This window comes from Phoca vitulina, unplaced genomic scaffold (assembly GCF_004348235.1).
Source record: "Phoca vitulina isolate PV1807 unplaced genomic scaffold, GSC_HSeal_1.0 scaffold7, whole genome shotgun sequence".
NCBI classification, from domain to species: domain Eukaryota; kingdom Metazoa; phylum Chordata; class Mammalia; order Carnivora; family Phocidae; genus Phoca; species Phoca vitulina.
The window spans coordinates 34136777-34164485 of NW_022589710.1; the positions used below are offsets into that span (position 1 = coordinate 34136777).

At 35.3% G+C, this 27709-nt stretch overlaps 1 protein-coding gene across 2 annotated transcripts in view; it reads left to right on the forward strand.

Moving 5' to 3' along the window:
• The window catches only part of SNAPC1 (small nuclear RNA activating complex polypeptide 1), a 31168-nt gene extending 5154 nt beyond the window's left edge, over positions 1-26014 (forward strand). The window contains exons 5-11 of one of the 2 annotated variants that reach the window (XM_032405251.1): positions 3172-3330; positions 5096-5164; positions 5865-5927; positions 8946-9096; positions 19504-19512; positions 20405-20503; positions 23576-26014. In XM_032405251.1, coding sequence (XP_032261142.1) covers positions 3172-3330; positions 5096-5164; positions 5865-5927; positions 8946-9096; positions 19504-19512; positions 20405-20503; positions 23576-23637 — 612 coding nt within the window. In that variant the 3' untranslated portion in view covers positions 23638-26014. The remainder of the gene's footprint in view (positions 1-3171; positions 3331-5095; positions 5165-5864; positions 5928-8945; positions 9097-19503; positions 19513-20404; positions 20504-23575) is intronic. The other variant, XM_032405252.1, reaches the window with a different exon arrangement.
• The last annotated feature ends 1695 nt before the right edge of the window (positions 26015-27709 follow it).

The following is a 27709-nucleotide window of genomic DNA, read 5'->3' on the forward strand; positions in this document are numbered from 1 at the left end:
GCAAATTGATTTTTGAAAGTACTCTGGGTGTGCTCTGTAAAGTAACTATTTTTAAGCAAGAATTGTTAATTTAGAATCCATGGATGGCCTTCAGATGGTCCATGTATCCTTTCCCCCCTACATTTTATGATAAGCTGTCATACATATGGATGCTTGGTTGAGGTACCATAACTACTTTCACATTCTCAAAGGTGTTCATGCTCCACCCCGCACCCCCCTGCCAAAAGATAAGAATTACTGCCTTAGAAGGAAGCTGTTTACCAAATGTCTAAAGACATAGTATAGTGCAGGAGCTAAACAAGATGTTTTGTATAGATTATTTTATTTCTCATAATATCCCTGCCAAATAGGTGTTTTAAACAATTTTTAATTATTTGTTAAACTTCAAGTTTATATTTAGGCTTAGGGTAAGGAGTCAGTTAGGAGAGGTTATATGGAAGAAGGAGGTGCAGGGTTCCTGCTGTAGAGGAGGTAGGCAGTCTGTGATTGAAACCCACTGGAGAGATTACCTTGAGCAGGAGAAGGCATAATTCTTCTTTTGAAACTTGGAGAAAGGAGGTGAAAATGGATTCATATGATTTGTTGTGAAGAAGAAAAGTAGAAGGCAAACAGACCTGATAGTCTAAATTTTAAGAGAGGGCATTGGGGGTCCAAGGAATTGAGAATAGAGAAAGTTTGGAAAAGCCATGGTGAAGAACAAAAGGTTTGGGGATACCAGAAAGGATTTGCCAGGAAGTACTGAGGTTAAATCATAAAGAGGCAGAGGATGTTTTAGAACAGCAAGACATTACATTGTTCTTATCCGTATTCTTCTAATGAAAAAGATGATTTGAATCCAATTGGTTATAATTTTTGGTTGTGGACTAATGTGGTAGAATGTTAATTTTTTTTCAACATACCTTCTTAAACATGCTTTTTGATTTTAAGTTCTTTTACTCTACGAATTAAAGGTTCTGAAGGTGTTGAATTAAAGGTTCCTCTTAAAAAAAATTGTATATGTCAGCAAACAGGTATGGAAGATTTTAGAGAACAGAACTGAGGTGATGCACAAAGGCATGTCCTTTTAGGGTGATTGGGGAGGAGGGTCAGAAGGGCCAAGCTACGGAATGCCTATTCCTAGAAGCTCCTGTATGAAGTCATCCTGACTATCTAGGGTCTTTGGCTTGCCTCAGATCTTCTTTGAGAGCCTTATCCCTTAATACCTCAGTTGACTCTATCCTGTCCTAGTGTAGTCTTTGATCCATTCTCAGTGATAATCCTTACATTTAATACTTGCTTACTTTCCTTCTGCGCAAATGCTATTAAATCTGCCCGTCAGCACCTGAATTTTTGTCATCATTTTGCCACTCATTAGTTCTAGCTTTGTGGTTAAGGAGGCATAATAAAATGAAAAGAATAGGACCAGAACTTCTGATTTCTGTTGAATCACTATATTGTACAACTGAAACTAATATAACTTTGTATGTTAACTATAATGGAATTAAAAAAAAGTATATGGGGAAAAAGAAACTTTTGATTTTTAATTTTAACTCTGCTACTTAAATATGACCCTGAGCCAGTCATTTTATTTCTGAGTCTTTATTTATACGGTTATAATAATGGCTATGATCTGTTGAGTTTTCAACATATGCCAGGAACTATGTTAGACGTTTTATGTTGTTATCTCACTAATAATCTTAGTAACCCTTTAAAGGAGGTGGTATTTTCCTAATTTTAAAAATAAGGAGGGGCGCCTGGGTGGCTCAGTCGGTTAAGCGTCTGCCTTCGGCTCAGGTCATGATCCCAGGGTCCTGGGATTGAGCCCTGCATCAATGGGGAGCCTGCTTCTCCCTCCTCCCCTGCTTGTGCGCTCTCTCTCGCTATCTCCCTCTCAAATAAATAAATAAAACTTTAAAAAAAAAACAAAAAACAAGCAGACTGAGGTTCAGAGAAGTTATTTCCATAAAGTACAGTACAGTAAGGTGCAGACTGGATTTGAATGTCCAAGCCTGTAAGGCTCTAAAGTCCATGTACTTTCTTTTATTTCTTAATCCTTTACCTTTATATAGTGCTTTACATTTTATAGAACACTCCCACTTGTATAAGCACACTTAATAAATACTTTTACACTGGGCTAGATGGCATCACTTAATTTTGTACAAATGTGGAATGTGATTCCCATATTGAGGGATTTGCTCAAAGTCAATCTAGCAAGTGACAGAACTCAGGCTCAAAACCAAGTCCAGCTAGTGGTCTTTCCCCTGTATTGTATTGCATGTAGTAAAATATAGGAGTACAGTACACTGTAAGCTGTAAAAAAGTTAGGGGCTCTCCATGGCTGGACACTGTTCTCCTTTGAAGATCCTGCATATGTGAGCACTCACCACTACCCAGCAGTTTCTCATTGCTTTAACAGGTATCTGTCACTTCCATCGAAACCTACTGGAAATGAATGGAGTAGCCTAACTTGAGGATGACTCAGATGTTGCAGAGGTCATCTATGATGGAAGTGTCAGTAGTTCTTTGCTGGTCTTTGAGCTAAGTCTCCATACCAGTTTTATCTGATTTCTAAAGTCTGCCTATAACGTGTTATCTTTCTCCTTACCCCATAGACCTGCCCATTTGGCTGGAGGTTCTGGGGAATGAACGTCTAAGTAATAAATGATTCCTCAAATGTTGTTAAAAGTTGCCTTCTATTTCTTTTAATCCTGGATCTTACTAGTGAAAAAATGATGACGCTTACAGGCACATGGGCTTTGAGATTTGTGAAAGTCAGCACATCTTTGTGGAGGATTGGATGAGAGTTGTTACATAGGAATTTATGGCTGAACATAAAGAATTATGTAAATATCTTTGAAATGAGAATACGAAATTTAAAAAAATGTGATCTTAGTTATCATTAGTGATATTTAATGGTATACTACTAATAATTTTTGTTATGTCCTGTCTTTTCCCTGCATTTCTCCATACAGTGTATATTAATGTTTGTTGAGTTAAATTCAGTGAATCATTATCTCTGGAAAGCAGCCTCTTCATTAATAAAGTTGTACTATTTTGGTTGCATGACTATATTATTTTCAGTATATTGTAGCATATTATTCCTTATCAACTTAGTCATTTTATTTTGTGTTGGTTGTGCCTTTAAGTTTCTCCTCAAAAATTGAAATAAAAGACTCATCTTTTCACTTTTAGGAAATGCTGAATGTTCATGATCATTATCAGAACATGAAACATATAATTTCAGGCGATAAATCCAATCCAGACAAAGCCCTCAGCTTGATAAAGGATGATTTTTTTGACAATATTAAGAACATAGTTTTGGAGCATCAGCAGTGGCACAAAGACAGAAAGGTATGTGACTGCTTGTTTGATACCTCCCCATTGTATTTGCATTATACACTAATGGCTGGACATGGGTGATAAAATTGAGAGGCAGCTTAGTTGAGTAGCTATATTCTTCTGGAGTTAAGATTTCGAGGGCTTTATTTTTCTAGCTCTGGCTTTGCCAGTTATCAGCTATGTAATATTATTTAACCTTACAAACAGATTTTGTTACGTAATTATATAATTAAACAATTATTAATAACAATTCTATAATATGTGTTAAATAATATACATTATATATAATATCAGTGTAAATGTAGAGGAATAAGTAATCTTGATATATCACTGATTTATTATAATCTTTATAATTTAGCATTTTCCAGAGGTTGCACACTGGCAGTCTTTGGGTCAAATCCTACAGACAGGTGTGGTTTGTTTGACACAGTGTTGATCCTAATATTGTTTTAAAAAGTTGAATTACTCACTAGAATTTAAATTTTTGTGACTTCACTTAAAATTCCAGACATCCAACTTCTCTTAAAAGTCAGTGGTTTGGGGGCACCTGGGTGACTCAGTCGGTTAAACATCCAACTCTTGATTTTGGCTCAGGTCATGATCTCAGGGTTGTGAGATCAAGCCCCCGTGTTGGGCTCTGGAATCAGCACAGAGTCTGCTTGAGATTCCCTTTACCCCTCCTCCCATGCCCACACTCTTTCTCTAGCTAAAAAAAATAAGTAAATCTAAAAAAAAAATTTTTTTAAGTCAGTGGTTTGGTAACACTGGTTCCATCTTTCTGCATGGCAGTAGACTGCTAGGCCTGAATTGTGGCTTCTTCCATTGTGATAGGGCATGCTCTCCCTGCTTTGGTTTATCTATTTACAAACTCATCAACACAAATCATCGATTTAGTTTTCTGATCCAAATACTGATGCTAGAGCTCCCCGTTTTTCACAGTAATTTTTTTACCTAGAGAAACTTTTTTACTCTGGAAACTTCATGGCCAGCCTTGCTAAATTTAACTTTGAAACCACTACTCCATCTTATTTTAGTAAATCGTTTTAGGAAAAAATAAAAGTAAAACATAAGCAATTTCTGATGATTTACTATGTATCTGATAATAGTGTTTTCACAAATGCTACATAGGTATTATTATTTTATATATTGTCTTTTAGAAAGATTGGCTGCCAGTTTTTGGTTTTCATTGTATAAAGGGAGCTGGTTCAAAAAAAAAAAAGGGAGCTGGCTCAAAACTTAGTTTTAGAAAAGATAAAGTGATGAGATGACAGTCTTAGAAAGGAGGAAACAATTTGCTTCTACCCACATTTATTTTAATGAGAGATAGTACATTTTAGACTGTTTGAATACTTTGTTACAAATGAGTTACACAAATGACCTAGGCAATTCATGTAAAAATCTAATAGGTACTCTCTTATAGTACTTTTATAGTACCCTTTTTTTTATAGTACTGTCTTTTAATAAACTCTAATTAGCATTACTAAGACTTCTGAAAACCCGAAGGAAAGGAGAATAAACCAGTTTTCTTACTGCTATATGAAGTGTATGTTTTCCTTCATTAGTTAGGAGGATTTAGGCATTTCATTGATAAATTTTACAACTATTCTGAAACCTAACCTTGATCTTAATGTCAGGTGGTGAACCATGCTGTAATAATGTGAAATGATCTTTTAGTTTTGTAGTAATTAAATGATTCTCATTGCTCTGAAATAATTTGCCATTGATTTTTAGTTAATTTGAATTATAAATGTGTATGTATAACTTTTTCCTCTTTCAGAATCCGCCCTTAAAATCAAAAGTTAAAGATGGAGAAGAAAAGAGAGAAGGAAATTCACAAGAATCAGAGGTCAGAAAAATTCACTATATGATTGTTTACAGGGCAATAGTTTAGTTAGCTTCTTTTCATTTGATGCGTGGCTGTGATTCTGTATACAAGTATCATGACCTTTGGTCAGTATTATCACAGTTATCTCAGACAATTCTGAAACATCAGTTCTCTGAAGCCTTAGTCTGTTCTTTACTGGAAACGCTATGAAAGACACATCAAGTGTAGATTGGGAGTGACGACGGTAAGTGTTTCTTCAGGGAAAGGGGAGGATAATGGTGGAGGGTGTTCTCCGTCCTTACATAGACAGAGTAGGGTTTTTGTAGTATGTCTTTTCTTCTTGTCTGACTTTAAACCAGTGTGGAGCTCTAGCTACTATTTACTGCTTCCTGCCTCCGAAGTTTTCATCCATCTTAGTGGATGAGACAAAGAGCCATCTTTGGGCATAGGCAGATGAGGGGGCAATGGCCTGATCACTAAGGCTTTCATTCATATTATCCTCCTTAAGTCCTGAATAATAACAATCATTAGCCACAAGGATGGTATTGTGGACCTGCTATGAGAATGTAGTATGCGTTTATATGTCTTTGGTCAATGTGTGTCCAATAAATGACCCTACCTTCTGTCTCAAATCTTATTTCTGATAACAAATACTTGGGAATCCATAATTTCTTTTAATGTTTATGTTTCTTTTTCCCATTCCTGTTTATTTTTTATCCAGAGATGTGAAAGGGCAGAATCTTTAGCGAGAATAAAATCAAAGGCCTTTTCAGTTGTTGTTCAGGTAAGTTATTTCTTTAGTAAGGTAATTTAGGTATTGACTTGATGCTTTTTTAACAGTATTATTATTTTTCATCAAAGTAATACATGTACATAGTTTAAAAAGTCTAATAATACTGTAGAGCTTATATAACCCAGCAGTCTCCTGGTTACCACTTCCACACCTATATTCCTAATCCATCTTCAACTTTTTCTCTTTTAGTTATCTCTTCTGGTATTTACCTGGAATTTTGATGCCTTTGTTTTTTATTGTCTTCCAGCTTTTAGTGTTCCTGATCATGGAAGGTTTTAGGATTTTCTCTCTGTCCCTTGAGTTTTGAAATTTCATGATAATTTAAGTTGGTGTAGATCTTTTTTCCATCATTGTCCTTGGCTGTCATGACAGGCATCCTTTTGATCTGATAGTTTTCAGTTCTGAGGAGTTTTTTTATATTGTTTCTTTGATAGTATTTGCTGCATTTTTGCTCCTTCTCTTGAATTTTTATTTTATTTTTCTTTTCAATCTCTGTTTTCAGGGAGATTGCTTAAACTTTGTCTTCTGAACCATTATATTGAATTTTTTATTTTTGCTGACTTTCTTTTTTATTGCTAAGGTCTTTTTTTTTTCCTTCTCTGAATCTTTTCTTTAAAAAAATGTATTTCTTTTATCTTTATTTTTTATGTCCTTGAGGATGTTAATTACAGTGTTTTGAAGTTTATGCCTTTTCCCCCACAGTTCCTGTTTTTGTTTATTTTGATCTCTTTCATTTTGGTGGCTTTTTTCAAATGTTTAAAGAGCCTCAGATCTTATTTAAGAGTGGTCATGTGAAGATAAGACTTGTTACCCTCGGTATTTCTTTTTGTTGGATCGCATCATTTTTACCAGAGAGCAGTCTTCCATTCCTTTGTCTAGGGGAAAGAAGGGTAAATAAGCCCAACCACCAATGTTTTGGGAGCCTACAGAGAGAATCAGTCATGAGGCTTACCATTCTTTATGCAGGTTTCACTTACCTTCCCTATTTTCAGTAAGAGGCTTTGTCCTCTTCCTCAGCTATGCCATTCCTCAGGCCTACAGCGTCCCTGGTTTAGCCTCTCCAGAGAGCAAGCCTCCTGTTTTCTATAGGAGGTCAGTTGTGTAGTTTTGAGGTTGGGAAATGGGACACTATTGCTTTTGTAGATTTTCAGCATATCTACCATTTTTTAAAAATTTTTAATTTTATTTTTTTAAAATATTTTATTTATTTATTTGACAGAGAGAGACACAGTGAGAGAGGGAACACAAGCAGGGGGAGTGGGAGAGGGAGAAGCAGGCTTCCTGCTGAGCAGGGAGCCCGAGGCAGGGCTTAGTCCCATGACCCTGGGATCATGACCTGAGCCGAAGGCAGATGCCTAACGACTGAGCCACCCAGGTGCCCCTCTACCATTTTTTTAGACACATTTCTGATGATTCTAATTCCTGATCCACTTGGATCAGCTTTCTTTATAGTAACTTTCTCAATACAGGCAATTAGATTTCAGATTTCTTCATTCTGTTAAGTCAGCTATCACTCACTGTTCCAACTACTAAATTTTTTTTAGCAGCTGCGTTGTTTTCTATTATCTCTGTTTTGTGAGTTTATTCAGAAATTTTCTTACTATCATTTTAGTGGGATTTCAGGAGGGAGAACTGATAAATTTATGTGCTTAAGCCCATATTTCTTCCTGGATTGTTTTCATGAGTCTAGGGGTGTCTTTTTTTTTTTTTTTTTTAAGATTTTATTTATTTGACAGAGAGAGACACAGCGAGAGAGGGAACACAAGCAGGGGGAGTGGGAGAGGGAGAAGCAGGCTTCCTGCAGAGCAGGGAGCCTGATGCGGGGCTTGATTCCAGGACCCTGAGATCATGACCTGAGCCGAAGGCAGACGCTTAACGACTGAGCCACCCAGGCGCCCCTAGGAGTGTATTTATTCTGTGGGAAATTACTATCATTTTCTAGTTGTAGAAATGAAAAGGAATAAATAAAAAATTAAAAGTGATTATAGATTAGTTAAGTGTTACGTATTTGTTATCCCACAGTAAATTGAGTACAAAATACTGTTGAATTAAAGCACCAAGGACAATAAGTTAATTAATCCAAATTGCTTTAAACCAGAACTGTTCCACATTATATAGTGCTAATTGATGTTTAGTGTGTATCTTAAGAGATTATGAGAATTAAATTGTAATCCCCATAAAGTGTGACAAGAGAGCGTCATAGCATAGCTGTAGGTTTTTTCTTTATTGAGGTAAAATTAACATTTAACGCATGGTACTTGTTTTAATAATTGTTCATACCTGGATCTGAAAACTCCTGTAAGGACTCTGCTTAAGCACGGGAATTCATTGATAACAACTAAAATGTCCTTGCACTGTCCCTCCGTTTCTCACCTTTTATGTTGCTTTCACTGTCTTCAAGTGTTGTTCCTGACAGCCAGCTTTGCGTGTTCCCAGCTTTAGGTTCAATGGAAATGGAGAATTTTCCTTCCTAGTAGTTACACAGAATTCTAAAATTGATCTGTGATAGAGATCACATGCCCACCCATGAACAAGTCAGTGGCCGTGGTGATGTGAAACTTTTGACTAGATCAGTGGCACGTACCTGGAGCCAGGCATCAGGTGGTTCCACTCAAAAGACATGGTGGTAACTAGGGAACATAACTGTTCTTAGAAGAAAGGAAGAATAGGTTAGTAGACAGTTTTTTAAAAAACAGTACTCATCCTTTACACCTGTTTCCCAACCATGCCACAACAACTACATTTTAACCCAACAATTAACATTTTTTACCCAATTTGAGTAGATGGTGATGACAGTTGCAGGGAACCTATCCTGTTGTAAAGATAAAAGAGTATATATATATATATATATATATATATGCAACAAGTATTAAGCAAGCCAGTATAATGGTAAAGTACTTTATGACTTTTATTTTCCTTCATCTTTGTGTATTTTGTCTTTTCCTAAATTGTCTATCAGTTGGATTCATTTGTGATTCATTGTGGTTAACTGGATTTCTAACTCTCAAGGCATCCAAGTCAAGAAGGCATCGTCAAGTCAAACTTGACTCTTCTGACTCTGATTCTGCGTCTGGTCAAGGACAAGTCAAAGCAACTAGGAAAAAAAGAAACAAAGAAACATTGAAATCAGCAGGAAGGAAGATGTCTTCCAGAAACAGAGGTAACTTTTTAAAGTCTTTTTGAGACTCAACAAGGGATAATGGATCTTGTTTACAACCTCCCCTCCCTGTTTTTTCTTTATTAAAAGGGATTAGATACTTGTTTGAGAACTTTGTGAGATTTAGTATAAAAAATAAATTAATTATCTTAGATTCTTAGAATCTTACTGCTTAAAGGGACCCTAGGAGTTACCAAATTCATTATTTCATAGATGATGAAATTTAGGTCCATACAGATTAAATAATTTGTCCAAAAGTGAAATAGCTGTTTATAGAATCAGTCTAGAATTATCCAGAGCATACTTAATAAGTACTTTTTGTATGTGAATTAAACTTATGTGTAGAATTAGGTGAGTTATACATTCTGTAAACTATATTTCCCTTTAGCTGCATTAATTAAGATGTACCTTTTCTTTTAAAATAGTGTGTCTATAACATTAACCTTGGAATTTGATTCTTAAAGAAATGACTATATATTTTAATAGTTTAATTTTTAAAAAATTACACGAGTAATATATATTCACCATACATAAAGTTGGAGTCTGATTAGCAGGCTTACAAGAAAAAAAAAGGCATTAGAAACATTAGTAAATATTCAATGCCTAATATAAAACACACTCCCAGCTACTAGTACAGTATATAAAGATATGTTATGGCCTTTTATTTATTTTATTTTTCTAAAGATTTTATTTATTCATTTGACAGAGAGAGACACAGCGAGAGAGGGAACATAAGCAGGGGGAGGGAGAGAGGGAGAAGCAGGCTTCCCGTGGAGCAGGGAGCCCGATGCAGGGCTCGATCCCAGGACCCTGGGATCATGACCCGAGCCGAAGGCAACGCTTAACTAAGGTGCCCCTGTTACGGCCTTTTAACATAAATGTTTTCCTTCCTATATTGAGGCAGTGGAAGGAGAATTGAAGTTAACATAGTCCAGATATGATTAAGTTCGGTAACAGTTGCTTGAAGTATACTGAAAATTCAGAGAAGGAGAGACCACATTTGTTAAAGATAATCAGGAAATACTTCAAAAGCAGAATTTCTTAGTTCTTTTTACAAGGCTGCAGATACTGGGAAGAAACCTGTTAGACCAATCTCACTTACAAGTATTACTGCAAAAAAATCCTATTACATGTATTGAAAGAATCCCAGCTATAAAACAACTTGACTGAGTGCATTTTGTTCCAGAATGCAGGGATGGTGCAATTAGGAATCTCTCAGTATAATTTGTCATACAGATAGGTTAAAGGGGAAAATGTGAATTCAGTTTAATAGTAACCCAAGAAGACTGATAAGATCTAGCATCCATTCTTGATTAAAAAAGGAATCCTCTAGATTAGGGGGTCAGCAAACCTGTTGTTAAGGGCCGGTCAGCAAACTTGTTGTTAAGGGCCAGAGGGTAAATATTTTAGGCTTCTTAGGCCATAAGATTTCTGTCACAGCTACTCAGCTCTGCCATTGTAAGGCAAAAGTAACCACAGACAATACATAAACAAATGAATATGTTCCAATAAAATCGTATTTACAAAAACAGGGATAGGCCAGATTTAGCCTGGGCCCATAGTTTTGTCAACCTCTGCTCTGGATAAAAAAAGTAGTTGGTTATACTTCAACTCAAAAAAAGTATGTATGTGAGTGTGTGTTATTTGACAAAAGGCCACCTCATGTTTGTTGGTAATACATAGAAGTATCACAATTGTATTACTATTGCCTGTCAATGTAATTAGGCAGGAGAGTGAAGTAAGACATGATCTCAGAAAAATTATAAAATTATCGTGATTTACAAATGACTGATTTTATGCGTAAAAATATCTGAAAGAAAATTCACTGGAAAAAACATAGGAACACAAAATTTAGTAAGGTAAGGGATACCACTATATACCTTACAGAAATTAAGAGGATAATAAGGAAAAATTATGAATACTTTTATGCCAATAAGTTAGTTAAGTTAGATAAAATGGGTGTATTTTTTAAAAGACATACATTTCCAAAACCAACAAGAAGAAATAGAGAATTTGAGTAGTTCTACGTTTACTAAAAAAGTTAAATTCCCAGATGACTTTGCTGGAAATTCTAGGAAACATTAAGGAAGGAATACTATGCTATTCTTTCAAAAGACACAAGAAGGAATACTTCCCAGCTTATTGACATTTTAAGAAAAGACAAAGATTAATATCCCTCATGAACATAAATGTAAAAACTTTTACAAAATATTAGCAAGTTTAATCCAACAGTATATTAAAAGGACAGTATAGTAGGACAAACTTAGGTTTATCCCAGAAATATAAGGCTGGTTTATTTAGGAAATAAACCAGCATAATTTACCATATTAGCAGAATAAAGGAGAAGGACTATATAATCATCTCAGTATATGTAGACAGAATATTTGACAAAATCCAGCATCTATTCATGATAAAATCTCTGAGAAAATTAGGATTAGAAAGGAACTTCCTCAGCCTGATAAAGGACGACTTTGAAAAACTACAGCTAGCATCATACTTAATGGTGAAACCATACTTTCCCTCTAAAATTGGGAACAAGGCAGGATGACTGTTCATTGCTCTTCTTATACATCATACTGGAGGCCCTAGCCAGTGAAGTAAGGCAAGAAAAGGAAATAATAGACATTTAGATTAGAAAGGAAGAAATAATACTGTGTCTGTTTGCAAATGAAATTATTTTTTACACAGAAACGGTCTCAAAAATTCTACACAATAGTTACCAGAACTAATTAAGTGAGTTTAACGAGATCACAAGGTACAGGGTTAGTGTTTCTGTATACTAACAATGGAATAATTAGTAATTGAAAAAAATGTTAAAGTATAATAACACAAAAACCACAAAATAGTTTGGTATATAGGTAACAACATATGTGCAGGATAGGTATGCTGAAAACTACAAAACGATGAAAGGAATCAAAGAAGATTTAAGTAAATGGAGAGATAATATGGGCTTCATGGATTATCAAACTCAACACCCAAAGAACAAATAATCCAATCAAGAAATGGGCAGAAGACATGAACAGACATCTTTCCAAAGTAGACCTCCAAATGGCCAACAGACACATGAAAAAGTGCTCAGCATTGCTCGGCATCAGGGAAATCCAAATCAGAACCTCAATGAGATACCACCTCACACCAATCAGAATGGCTAAATTTAACAAGTCAGGAAACGACAGATGTTGGCGGGGATGTGGAGAAAGGGGAACCCTCCTACACTGTTGGTGGGAATGCAAGCTGGTGCAGCCACTCTGGAAAACAGTATGGAGGTTCCTCAAAAGGTTGAAAATAGAGCTACCCTATGACCCAGCAATTGCACTACTGGGTATTGACCCCAAAGATACAAATGTAGTTATCTGAAGGAGTACGTGCACCCCGATGTTTATAGCAGCAATGTCCACAATAGCCAAACTACAGAAAGAGCCAAGATGTCCATTGACAGATGAACGGATAAAGAAGATGTGGTATATATATACAATGGAATATTATGCAGCTGTCAAAAGGAATGAAATCTTGCCATTTGCAATGATGTGATGGAACTGGAGTGTATTATGCTGAGCGAAATAAGTCAATCAGAGAAAGACATGTATCATATGATCGCACTGATGTGAGGAATTCTTAATCTCAGTGATGGGGGATGGGAGGGATGGGGTGGCTGGGTGATAGACATTGGGGAGGGTATGTGCTATGGTGAGTGCTGTGAATTGTGTAAGACTGTTGAATCACAGACCTGTACCTCTGAAACAAATAATACATTATATGTTAAAAAAAAGAAGATAGTAGGAAGGGAAAAATGAAGGGGGCAAAATCGGAGGGGGAGACAACCATGAGAGACTATGGACTCTGAGAAACAAACTGAGGGTTCTAGAGGGGAGGGGGGTGGGGGGATGGGTTAGCCGGGGGATGGATTAGCCTGGTGATGGGTACTAAAGAAGGCACGTATTGAATGGAGCACTGGGTGTTATACGCAAACAATGAATCATGGAATACTACATCAAAAACTAATGATGTAATGTATGATGATTAACATAAAAGATAAAATCAAGTAAAAAAAAAAAAGGAAGACCAATACAGTTAAGTCACCTAGTCCTATATTGTTCTGTAGATTAAATGTAATCCCAAGAAGAAATCCCAACAGTTATATAAATAACAAGCTGATTCTTTTTTTTTTTTAAGATTTTATTTATTTGACAGCGACACAGCAGAGGGAGTGGGGGAGAGAGAGGGAACACAAGCAGAGGGAGTGGGAGAGAGAAGCAGGCTCCCTGTTGAGCAGGGAGCCCGATGTGGGGCTCAATCCCAGGATAACAAGCTGATTCTTAAGTGTATATGGAAATGGAAAGAAACTAGAGTAGCCAAAACAAGTTTTGAGAAATAACTATAAAGCTTCAGAAATCAAGACACAGTGTGCTCTCTGCAAAAAGGTAGACACACAAGTCAATGGAAGAGAATAGAGAATCTAGAAATAGATTTGTACTTACACGGTCAATTTTATTTTTGACAAAGGTGCAAAGACAATTCAGTGGAAAAAGATAGTCTTCAGTAAATGGCGCTGATATAATTTTATATGCATATGCAAAAAACAGATCCTCAACTTATACCTCTTACCATATACAGAAATTAACTTAAAATGGATCACAGACCTAAATATAAAAACTAAAATCATAAAACTTAAAGATGAAAACATAAAAAATGTCTTGGATTGGGCAAAGATATTTTTATATATGACATAAAAAATACAAGCCATAAAAGAAAAAAATTGATAAATTGGACTTGCCTCCATTTAAAATTCTTTGGAAGACACTTTTAAGAAAACGAAAAGACAGGCCACAGAGTGGGAGGAAATATTTGCAAAATACAACCCTGATAGAGGTCTTGTATCCAAATATATAAAGAACTGTCAACACTTAGTAATAACCCAATTAAAAAATGGGCAAAAGATTTGAACAGATACTTCAAAGAGAATATGTGCATGGCAAATAAACATCTTGAAAGATGTCTGACATCTGTAGTTATTAGGAAATGGAAATTAAAAGCATAGTGGCATTCTGTTACTCCCTGTCGCAATGGCTACAAAAAACAAAACAAGAAGATTGGCAATAACGAAAGCTGATGAGGACACAGAACAGTTGAACCTTCATACATTGCTGGTGGGACTCCAGAATGGTATAGTCACTTTGGAAAACTTTTTGGCAGTTTCTAATAAAGCTAAACACATGCTTAACTTATGACCCAGCAGTCCTACTCCTTGGTATTTACCCAAAAGAAATGAAAACTTATATATTCACACAAAAAGTTGCATGCAAAAGTTTATAGCGGTTCTGTACATAATTGGGAAAAATTATAGCCAGCCTAAATATCTTCAACTGGTCCTTGGATAAACAAACCATGGAATAAGTGTACAGTGGGATACTACTCAAGAATAAAGCAGCTGCTGATACATGTAGTAGCATGGGTGACTCATGTGCCTTGTGCCAAATAAGAGAAAGAAGACAGACACAAAAGGCCTAAGGACAATCTGGAAGAGGCAAAATTTATAGGGGCAGAAAACAGATCATAGGTGGCTAGGTACTGAGGGTGGAGGGCAGTGTTGAATGCAGAAGGGCAGGGAAATTTCTGATATGGAATTGTTCTGTATTTTGGTTGCAGTGGTAATTGCACAACTGCATTTGTCCAAACTCCTAAATCTGTACATTGAAAATCATGGTGACTTTTATTATGTATAAATCAACAACCCAAACAAACTCAAACCAGAGGACATGAGGAAAAGACTGATTAGTTTGATTATGTTTAAAAATTAACTTCTGCAAGATTAAGTGTTTTTTCTAAGGTATTAAAGGTAACTTGGGTCTTTTTTTTCCTAAGGTGTCAAAGATAACTTGGGTTTTGAAAGCTGCACAAGCAGTTTTTATTAGTAATCAACCTTCATACAAGTGCAGAGAGGTCAGCTGGCCAAGCTGCTTTCTTAAACACCTAAACAGGTTTTTGTTTTGTTTTGTTTTTATGTGGCTGAGGAACAAAGGAGAAGCAAGTGCAAAATAGGAAAGAAATTAAATGAAAGTTTCTTTTCATCTTAAATAATTTGGTAGGTGTAATTTACAAAATACCACTTCCTTCACTAACTATGTTTTATTACTTAATGTAGTTACCTAAAACATTTTCATAAACTCTGAGATTAACTTTTAAGAACTGGTTCTTTATCACATCCAAGATTTGTTACTGAATTTACCTAGGTGTGTTAGGGAGGATTTAATTCATGAGAAAGAAAGTGTAGTAAGATACCTGAATTCAAATCTTCAGTTGTATCTCAGCTATTCTAGCTAACCAGCTTTGTGGCTCAGAAGGTATTATAAATACTTTGAAGCAGAAGTGATTTATTATTCTATATCTTAAAGATCCAAGTACTTCATAGTTTCTCTTTAATCAAAATTTCATTTCCTTAAAGTGGAAAGGTATTTTTGATTTCATGCTCTTTTCAAAAAGAGGCACCTTATACTCCCAACAGTGCAAAAGAGCTTGCAAAAGTATTTGCAGCACATATAATAATGTTAACATTTCTAATTTTAGGGGAGCTCTTAGAATTTAGTAAGAAAAAGACCACCACCCAAGTAAAGAAACTGGCTTAGGAAATGAGCAGGCAATTCACAAAGTGTAGACAGTCAATATATATTTGAAGAGATATTTAATCTCAGTAATTAAAGGAATGTAAATTAAAACATGATTTTTATATAACTTACTAGATTTGCAAAGATTAAGGATAAGTGAATACCCATTGATCGTGGAAGTGTAAAGAGGTAAAATCTGAATTTAAGTGGGAGTATAAATTGGCACATCCTTTTCAGACAGCAATATGGAATCATCTGTCAAAATTTTAAAAGTACGTGCCTTTTAATGTAGCAATTCAATTTCTAGGAATTTATCCTTTACAAGTGACAAAAACACACAGGACATTCACTGCAGGATTATTTGAAATGGCAAAGACTAAACAACTCAAATGTGTAACATTGAAAAATTTGGTACATAAAATTGTTAGCCTATACAAAAGAATATTTTGCAGTTATTAAAAAGCTAGAGAAAGTTCTATATATACTGACATGAAAATAGGTCCAAAATATACCAATGCATTGCTTAGTGAAAATGTCTTTTTAAAGAAGAGTATGATTGCATATCTGTTCATAAAAGTATCTGTAGGGGGGCCTGGGTGACTCAGTCAGTTGAATGTCCAACTCTTGGTTTTGGCTCTGGTCATGATCTCAGGGTCATGGGATCCAGTCCCATGATGGGCTCCGTGCTGAACAGGGAGTCTGCTTGTCCCTCTCCCTACCCCTGCTTGTGCATGCACACACACTCTCTCTCTCTCAAACAAATCTTTAAAAAATAATATGTAGACATAAACACAATGTATATCATTAAAGAAATCTAGAAGCATATTAACAGTGGTTAATTCTCAGGGATGGGATCATGAGAAATTTCCAAGTCCAGGAATTTCTGTAATGTTTGAATTTTTTGTGATAACTGTATGTTACTTTAGTAATCTGGAAAAAATCCAAGGTTTTTTATTTAAAAAAAAAAATATATAACAATACTTTCATAGACTTAAGACAAATATAAGAATTGGCATGAAAAAAGGCAGGGTAGTTGGAAGTATAGAGTGACTCCATTTTGCCTGGGACTGTAAAGGATGTGTTGAGGAGCTACTGTTAATGTAGAAAAATATGTTGAGGATTGTATTTTGACCAGCCCTGAAATGTGGAAGCATTAAATTTTGGTAGGCAGATGGGAGTCATCTGAGACTTCTGAGTAGACAGGAGTCATCTGAGACTTCTGAGTAAGAAAGTGGTATGACCAGTTTTCTTTGAAGAAAATCCATCTGGGAGTAGTATGGTCGGTAGGTGGGGACAAACTGAAAATAGGAACACTAAGGAAAAGGCTGTTTAGGAGTAATGAGCATCTGGCCAGGTGGTTGTAGGAATTAGGCAGGCAGACAAACAGATATGAGAGCCAATGTATATAACCAAGTATAGATGTAACGTAGCTGTATGTAACCAAATATAGAGGCTGATGGAGAGGGATGAGACAAGGATGCTTAATGTCTAAATAACTGAAGGAATGTTGGTGCCTTTGACAGAAATAAGGATCACAGGATGAAGATTTCATTTGGGGTAGAATTTGTCCCAGTCTGCCTTTCCAGGTTCAATTCCTGTAATAGTTGTCTGGCTCAATCTATTGATTGGATTTACACAAGTTTGTATTATTTAAGTTTCAGCTCTGTGTGTTCCCCATTCCTCACTATAGCGTGCACATTTCTGGAAGGACATAAGTAATAGTAATGACGGTGGAGAGGAGAGTAGCTATTATTTCTGTCACACTTAGTATCTGCCACACTTCTTTCACATATCCAAGGTCACCTAGCTAATAAATGGAGCTGAGACTCGAATAGCAGTGTGTCTGAATCTAAGCCTGAGTCTTTAAGTGCTATACTTGCTGTCTCTCAGGTAACTGGAAATGTGGTCTGGAGCTCAAATTAGACATGCAATTCAGTATGTTGTATTCTTTTTTTTTTTTTTAAGATTTTATTTATTTATTTGAGAGAGAGAATGAGATAGAGAGCATGAGAGGGGGGAGGGTCAGAGGGAGAAGCAGACTCCCTGCTGAGCAGGGAGCCCGATGCGGGTCTCAATCCCGGGACTCCAGGATCATGACCTGAGCCGAAGGCAGTCGCTTAACCAACTGAGCCACCCAGGCGCCCAGTATGTTGTATTCTAACTGCATGTCTAGTAACCATTTGTTTTAAGATTGAGCAATAGTCTATTAGTTATAATTGTATCCCACACTGTTAGCTTTGAGCATAGTAAAACCATCTACCTGATACCCTCTAGGGAGTTAGTTTTGTAATAACTAAGGTTAATGATTTAAATGTCAAAATTTACTTTTTAAAAGTTTAATTATTCCGGTTAATATCTTTCTAAAACATTCATCTCTATATATTGCTTGTTTTCTACAATGTGCATTTATCATTTTTATAATTAGAAAAATACTAAAATGTATTTTATGCCCTCCTGTTTTCTAGAACAGTATATCTTAACATAATTTAACTTTATCTTTATAACTCAGGGTTATCATCATAAGCATATTATGTTACTGGGCTTTATAATATAATGATTGTATCAAGAAATATCTTAAGTATGTGGGGAAGTTTATACTTATGGCTTCATGCTGCATTACTTTGTCAGTTTTTATGTCTTATTTTTTAAAAAGTTTTTCTGTTACATTTACTGTGGTAGTTGTCTTCTTTGGTTCTCATTGTGGCTTATAGCAATTTTTTTGCCCTTTTGCTGCTGTTTAACTGTAATGGTTTCAGAAACTGGTTGGCCGTTCACTTCAGTTTTATGTAAAATAAATGTAATCAGGTTCTGGATAAAGGCCTGCGGAACATACCGGTGACTAAAGTTCATGAGCTTTATTTAATATATGGACTTTGAGATAAACATCTGAAGTTTTGTACGTTTACTTCTTGGTTCCTGGCTGCATCTTAGGTGGGTGAAGCACTGTATTTGTTTTTAAGAGCTTTTAGAGAACATTGTTTTTTATTTTTTTAAACATACTTAATGTAGAGATCCATCTCTAAAACACAATCATCATGTGACTGGATGAAGACTTGTTTCTCAACTGTCTTTTTTTTTTTTTAAAAGATTTTATTTATTTATTTATTTATTTGAGGGAGAGAGAGAGCATGAGTGAGGTGCAGGGAGAGGGAGAAGCAGACTCCACACTGAGCAGGGAGCCCAATGTGGGGCTTGATCCCAGGCTCCTGGGATCATGACCTGTGCCGAAGGCAGAAGGCAGATGCTTAACTGACTGAGCCACTCAGGTGCCCCTCAACTGTCTGTTTTAAACTCAGAAATCCTTACCTTGATGTTGTTGGATAGAATCTTTCAAGTTGTAAATGTGGATTTAGGGAAAAGTCATTAATAATGGATATGGATGGACATGCTAAAAGATTGTGAAGAACACTATCAGTAACTTTGGGTAGATTGTACTGATTGTAATTTTGTGAACTGGAAAATTTTATAGGTCCAAGTTTTAAAAAAACGTGATTAGATGTAAAAAGAGATTTCCTAAAACATTATCTACCATCTTAAAAATCATGTAATAAATTATTGTAATTAATATTTATGATTTGCAAGTAAAGGTAGAATTCTGCTTTAATGACTTAATGGGAAACTGGTATTATTTTATTATCAAGTTTAAATTGTATTTAAGTGGAAGCTTATGGCTGCAGTTTACTCAACTCCACCTTAGAGCAATCTGTTCATTCCATAAACTCTACTATACCCCATTAACTCAGCATATATGTGTTCAGAGCAGAAAATTTAAGCTTATTTTCATTTTAATTTCTTGCCTTCTGAGAAGTGCTGACAGGTATGTATTAACATATGTACTAAATGAAATACTGTGGTATAAAATCATTGAACCCATATTTAATCATTTAATAAATATTTATCGAGGCCCTACTGCATGCTAGGCACTTTTCTAAGTGCTGGGGATACATTGACTTAAGCCAAAGTCTGTCCTTGTGAAACTCACATTCTAGTGGGAGGAGGCAGACCATAGAGAAAAAAATTAACATGTAATAATAGATCAGGTGGTGAAAGTATTGTAGAGAAGAATAAGGCAGCATAAGGAGTGACAATGTATGTGGGCGTTACTGTTGGGACCTGAAAGTTATGTGCTGAGACCTGATAAAACAATGGTATTTGATAAATTTGATTAGGATATTTCTTTAGGTACCAGAAGGTTGATGTAGAAAAATGTTTTGGAAAATGGTAAGTCAATGGCAAGTTATGATTAGAGAAATCTATTTTATAGAGCAGATGTAGTGAGAAGAGAAAGTATACATTCAAAAACAAGGCTATTACCTTTAAAATTACATTTGTGATTAGTTAACAAAGTTGAAATAAGACACACGATTATTCCCTGATATCTGCAGATATAACCCATAATGTGTGTGATAAAGCTTGAGTAGTGTTTATTAAACAGCAGTTTAAATAATATTGTCATTTTTTCCCTTTTCTCCCTTTTCTTTACTTTAATGATAAGAATTAGATTATTTTCAAAGCAGAGATACAAATATAATAATACTTAAAAATAGAAATTATTTTAAAATGCATATTTCTCTTTACCATTCCAATTTTCGCATTTAGTTTAAATATCTAATTTTTATGTTGTAGTAATTACATTATTTTGTAAAAATTTTTCTCAAAGATTAACATTCTTTGTTTTTGTATGAAATTATTTTCCCAACTATTTCCAGATAACATGCAGAATGTACATAAAGAAGATAAATCGTTAAGGCTGAGTATGCCTGTAATTACAGAAGAAGAAGAGGACAATGAAAGTGTTAGTGAAACAGGTACAGATGAAATTTTGTCAAATACTGATGAAAAGTTATGCTCGGAGAGCATTAAGATTTAGAACCCTTGAAGAGCATGGTGATTAGCTCTGTGTTCTTGTGATGCTTTTTTTCTTTGACACATTGGAGAATTTTAGTATTAATCATGACACTTAAAAGTAAATGTTAATACAATAAATAAATGGAAAGGAGAGGTAGTGGTCAGTTGAGGTGAGAAGTGAAGGATAGGTAAAATACCATTATTAGTACGTGAATATACCTCATCATGAGGATGTCTGGAATGTATTCCTAACAAAGGGCAAGGTTCACAAAATACAAATTTCTGAATATAACTTTAAAGAGATTTTATTGTTAAAAAATAGTTATTTCAAATTTGAATGTAAAATTTTCACCTATGGAATGATGATTGTAACTAAATAGTTGTAAATTGCATGACATAAGTTAAAATGGCTATACCTTTTAGTGTTGTAGTTTTCATAATTTGTTTGTAGTGTTTATTAAACAACAGTTTAAATAAGACTGTCTCTAGTAATAATTATAGTATTACAGAGAATAAGTTACATTTAGCAGGCTAGGCTTGATAATTGGTAATCCATCAATGATAATGAATATAATGTGTGTTAATAATGCGTAACGACTTTTTTTTTCATTTGGTTTTATATTCATTCAGCAAGCATATCCTGAGTGCCTATCATGTTTCAAACACTTAGCTATGTACAGGGCTATAAAGATATATACTACTGGAATTTAAGAACCATTTTATTTTGATCACAGTTATTATAGATCTGAGCACAGTGACTGGCCCATAGTGGACTTAAGTATTTGTTGAATGAATCAGATCAGTCTGTGCCTTCAAGGACCTTAGAGTTTAGTTAGGGAGAAAAACAGCCCAGTTCATTATGGTAGAGAGAAACGGTGTTATAGAAGTATATAGAAGACAAAGAATAGACATTTTACAAGGAATATTTGTTCCTTCAGAAATGTGAGTGCTTCTGTGATTTGCTTATGTCAGCATAAAATAGTCCTTTACAATCTTGTGATGAGTTTCAGACTGTAGTTTCTTTCCAGTCTTGATTGGTAGCTTTTTTTGAGTAAACAGTTAAATAAACAAACACACCTTTATGAGTCTTTGGCAAGTCCAATTTAAAAATCTGTTAGTTTGTGGGGTGCCTGGGTGGCTCAGTCGTTAAGTGTCTGCCTTCGGCTCAGGTCATGATCCCAGGGTCCTGGGATCGAGCCCCGCATTGGGCTCCCTGCTCAGCAGGAGGCCTGCTTCCCCCCCTGCTTGTGTTCCCCCTCTCGCTGTGTCTCTGTCAAATAAATAAATAAAATCTTTAAAAAAATAAATAAAATCTGTTAGTTTGTGATTTTTAAAAATTTGGTTAAATTATAATGACATATGCATACGACTTAATTCAAATAATTTTATAATATTCATTATAAGAAACTACAGTCTTCTGACTTTGACTCCCATTTCTTTCTTTTTAAATTTTTATTTATTTATTTTTTATTATGTTCAGTTAGCCAACATACAGTACATCATTAGTTTTTGATGTAGTGTTCAACGGTTCATCACTTTTGACTCTTTATTGTTTTGGTATTTACCTCTATGTCTTTAAAAAATTTGTATTTTATCACTTCTTTATGTTTTAGTTCTGTGGATTATCTCTTGACTTTCCACTGAGGAAGGCAAGGGTATAGTTTTCTTTAATATATTCTTCACCTCCCACTTCAAGCACATGTATGCTTCCCAGGCCCCAGCCTTCCAATGTAATTATTTTAGCTATGTCGGTATTCTGCATTTATAAAATATTATTGACAACAGAGCCATGTAATGTACTGTGACTTACTCTGTACATTTATTGTTTTCCCTAGAGAGTGATAACTTTTTGTCTTACTAATTTATTTTTTCTATAGACTTAACACGAATTTATCTTCAAACTCTTCCTCAGTTGTGTAAATCTCCTGTTGGGATACTCAAACACATTAGGGATTTTGTCATTTTCATATTTTCAGAGAACTTTCTTGCTGACCTCTGACCTGCCTTACTGGACAGTTTGCTCTCTTGGCCTGCTGCACTCCATCCTGGTCGCTGCTGTCTTCTAGGAACCTAGGAGATTCCTGGAATCTCTTTTTCTTCTTACTTTCTTCTTTGTCTTTTCTCGTTCCTTTTCCTATCACTCTTCTTTTGTTTTTCATTAGTGGGGAATATTTTGTTTCTTTACATCTTTCATAATTTTCATGTTTTTGTATTTTCTGTTTTCTTTGTTTTTAATGATTTGTAATTTTTAGGTTCACAGCTGTTTCTAGATAAACACTTATTTGAGTGTTGGTTGTGGCATCTGCTGTCATAGCCAAAAAGATGTACTGGACGGGATTATGCTAAGTGAAATAAGTCAAGCAGAGAAAGACAATTATCATATGATTTCACTCATATATGGAACATAAGGAATAGCATGGAGGACCACTGGAGAAGGGAGGGAAAACTGAATGGGAAGAAATCAGAGAAGGAGACAAACGATGAGAGACTCTGGACTCTGGGAACCAAACTAAGGGTTACAGAAGGGAGGGAGGTGGGGTAACTGGGTGATGGGTATTAAGGAGGGCACATGTGATGAGCACAGGGTGTTATACGCAACTAAGGAATTGTTGAACAGTACATCAAAAACTAATGATGTACTATATGCTGGCTAATTGAACATAATAAAAATAATAATAGAAAAAGATGTATGGTACTAGTGATTTGGGTTACATTTTCAGGTTTAATTGAAATGAAATTCAAATCTTAATCACTCTGTCTCTTATTGCACCGTCCTATAGTTTAGGGAGAGCTCACCCATATGAAACCGCTTCAAAGTAGCTTATTATTAAATAAGGATTTAGGAAGACTAGAATCTACTTTAGCAAGTTTTCAACTGCAGTATCATTTTGAAGGAAAGAATCATGTATATGTTAGGTTTAGGATTTTTTGTTGTGAGGGTATTCCAATTAAACAGCTGTGTCGTTTAAATGTATTATCAGTTAAAGTATTATTTTGTAGACCTGAAAGACTTATTAATTTTATGTCTTTAGAGTTCACTGTGCCCAAGAGGAAAAGAAAATGCAGAACAAAGAACCCGGTGAAGAATTCTTAACATCTGTGACAGAAGAAAAGATTTATATTTTGTATATTGAACAGGAAGACTGCCAGTATTAAAAATAATTCTTCTGGGAAACTATAGGTTATTTCTCTGAAACGGCAATATCTTAACATTGCTCTAGATTTATAAAGGAACAAAAAATTAGAAATAAGAATTTACTTCAAGAATTAATTTTAACATTTCCTTTTATGAAATCTGCATAAATGGAAATAAAATTTGGATTTAGAATGTAATAGAAATAATCCTGTTATTTGCAGGTTATTGTTTCCTATAACTTTTTGTGATGTTATACTTCTTACAGTTCTGATATTAGCTATTTAAAATACTTGTTCTTGAAGTAGTAATGTTTATTACATGCAAGTGGCTAATTACATTTATAGTATGGTAATGGATTTGTTTATGATGTGTATTAACTCTTTTATATATTGTATGGTTAAGTACAATACAGTTTTTGCCTTATTTGCTCTATTTTTGAACATATGAAACTTCAGTGGTCAGTAACTTACATGATTGATACTTAGGAAGCCCAGTTTCTACTTCTCCTATCAATTAAATAGTCTTTGGTGCTTGTTTTAAAGCTCCCTTTGGCCTAACATTTATGTATATATGTGTATGTATAGATATATGTATGCATGTGTCCATATGTATACATATATGATTAGTTCAGTACATTGTTTAACTACAACATTTAAATACTAATTATTTCTTTTTAATTTTTTTTAAAGATTTATTTATTTTTAGAGAGAGCGCGCATGTGCACACGTGTGCGGCTGGTGGGGCAGAGGGAGAGGGTGGGAGAATCCTCAAAAGTTGGCCACTTAACTGACTGAATACCAAATACTAATTACTAAATACTAAATACACCCCTAACTACTAAATACTAATTATTTCTAACAAAACCTTTAGGAGTGGTAATGTAAATTCCAGAATGTGTCTATGGTACAGAATAGATGATACTCACAGAAAAAGATTTCTAAGCTTTGTGGATGTACCTCTGTTAATTTCTCACTTAAGACATTTAAATGGAGATCACTTAAGCCATGTTGTTTGAATTGCTGCCACTAGCAGACTATCTCCACACCATGTGGTTGGCTCAGCCTGTCTTACAGTTGATTATACTCCAGGTGGTTTTCCAGCATTGTATATTCAGGAATTTTGCAAATGTCCTGTGAGTAAAAATGTGTGAAATCTGTAATCTTAAAATAAAAATACTGATGCTAGCCCAAGTAAACTTTTGTTTATTAGAATGTATGCTATCACATTAGCTACTAAACAAAATTATTTCCTCTGATTTCATGTTCCTGGTAGTAGATGGGACAGTTTTCATAATGTGGACATTGGACAGAGCTTCTGGGATTTAAACATTCTAGGGTTGGGGCACTTGGAGATAACATTGGCCTCTTGTGTACTAGGTTATTTGCTAAAACTTGTCTGATCATTAACATTTACAAACATTGTACCACTAACACAGTGAGTTGGCCTCTATTTTTTCATAATAATACTTAAGCAAAAGACAAAGTATCATTTCACTTGTACTATGGAGAAACTATCTTAAGATGGTAAGTGCCTTGCCCACATTCACAGAGTTAGTGAGTGATGCATCTGGGATACAAATTTAGGGCTCTTGTGTATAATTTCAGTGTCATTTTATATAAGCCAACAGAAATGGAAATCCAGAGGAGTACTTACGACTGCAAGCAGTAAAACCCTATTTTGCAGTGACTTAAGCAGTAAGGAAAGGTTAAAACCAGTTGAGTCTCCGTGCAGGTTGGTGCTCTGGGTTGTAAAGTAGGTCATTTCCATAATGGCTTCATATACAGGTTTGGGTTTTCAGGGAAAGCTTTGTTTCAGTGCAGGGAACTGGTCACCAGCCAGGTTCCCAGATGGCAGCCAGTGGCCAGCCTTGCAAGCAGGCCTGTCTAAGGACTGCAGTCTCAGGCTTGCACTGGGGCCTCTTCTCTGCACAGGTTCATTTCATTTTTCACTATTTCAAATAATGCTGTGTTGACTTGTGTGTGTGTATCTTGGCTCACTTTAGGTTGGTATTTCTGTTAGATAAATCTACACATGAATTTGCATGTTGGACAGTGTATGTGTGTATATATACACATACATATATATATAAAAAGTTTTAATTATTGCCAAATCGAACTCCAAAAAGATTGCCAGTTTACATTCCTACTAACAGTATTTACAAGGGACTCGCCACATCTCCATTACACTTGTTATCAATCTGTAATTTTTGCCTGTTGAATATAGCCTGAATCTTAACAGCAGAAAATGTAGAAAGACAGTTAAGAGTAACAAAAATTTTTTTTTAAGATTTTATTTATGTATTTGACAGAGCACACAAGCATAGGGAGGGGCAGGCAGAGGGAGAGGGAGAAGCAGGCTCCCTGCTTAGCAGGACCCTGGGATCATGACCTGGGCAGAAGGCAGCCGCTTAACCAACTGAGACACCCAGGCGCCCCAAGAGTAACAAAATTGTACTAAACAGTTGTGAGTTGTTATATGGCTACATCTGACAGTGTCTGCTTTAGATGATAGCAAGTTTTCCATGAATATATTATGAAGGTAGGGTGTGAATCACTTGGTAGATTTGCTTTAAATATGAAATTGAAGCTTATTAAATAGAATTCAAATAGAAAATACTTGTGTTTAACAGTGGGCTTTCAGAATTAAAATGTGTCATAATACTAGCTACCTATTAAGCTATTTGTATTGTCACCCTGATTATAATAACTGCACCAAGTTGATTTTAATGTTAAATAATGACTAATGTTTTGTGAAGAAGAGTTAATGTGGCAGTGTTTGTACCCACAAGATGTATTTTAAAACCCTTCCACTTTCAGAAATCTTAACATAGGAAAGTACTGTTCAAAGTAGAGACTTGGAATCATAGTAGTTTTAATGTTATATGCCAGGTTTACTTGGAGTATCTAAAACAAACCATGAATGAAAGAAGTGGAACCATAAAGGAAATGGAGGTTGTACAGATACTGATTAGGGAAATATTTTTCAACTGGAAATGAAGTATTGTAATTTATGTCTTCAGAAGAAAACTACCCTGGAAACGTGTAGTTTTCTGTAAGTTATAGCATGTTTGTTTTCTTTTCTGGTACTCAAAATTTTGAGTTTATATTGTAAGCACACCTATGATCCCATTTGGTTTTATAACTCCTTCTTAATGCCTCAAAGGTCTTCTGTGAGTGGATATATTTATTGTAGGGAAACATCCCCAATCTCTTAAATACCCAATTAAAGTGCTTGTTCCCTGAAACACACAGTTGTACCATCTGCAAGCTATTTTCTACTGCCAAAGGAGAAATAATGAGTCAACTTTCAGGCAAAGACTTTGTCTTCTTACAGAGATTTCCAGAACAGTGGTATAATAGGGAAATGTATTAAAAATGCATTTATCTAAATTGACTAACTGTTAATTTTCCTGACCGAGAAACTAGAAAGTCAAATATTTGTATCCTAGTTCTGCCACTTATTCATTATATATCCTTAAAAAATTCCTTTTTGTTTAAATCTTTTCTCAGCTGTAAATTCAATACAGAACTACTTACTGTACAGACTTGTCACAAATACTTAAAATTGCTTTAGTGTTTTGAAAGTGCAAAGATAAGAAATTCTAAACTTCAAAATAATAACTGCTGGAAAGTGTTAAGCTTTTAAAAAATACTTGGGTGCCAAGGAAACCAGAGTGATTATTAGTGCTTAGTGTAATTTGTTTTTTAAAGATTTTATTTCTGAGAGAGGGAGAGAGCGCGTACGCTCATGCGCAGGAGCTGGGGGAGGGGCAGAGGGAGAGGGAGAAGCAAGCTCCCCACTGAGCAGGGAACCCGATGCGGGGCTCAGTCCCAGGTCCCTGGGATCATGACCTGAGCTGAAGGCAGACACTTGAGCGACTGAGCCACCAAGTGCCCCTACTTAATGTGATTTTTGTTGCGATTTTCTTAAGTCAATAATCGGAAGCTTATGTGTTTACACCGATTTTCAGATTGACAAGAGACAGCTCTCATACCTCAATCAACAACTTAAGGAGCTACTCCTGGTTTCC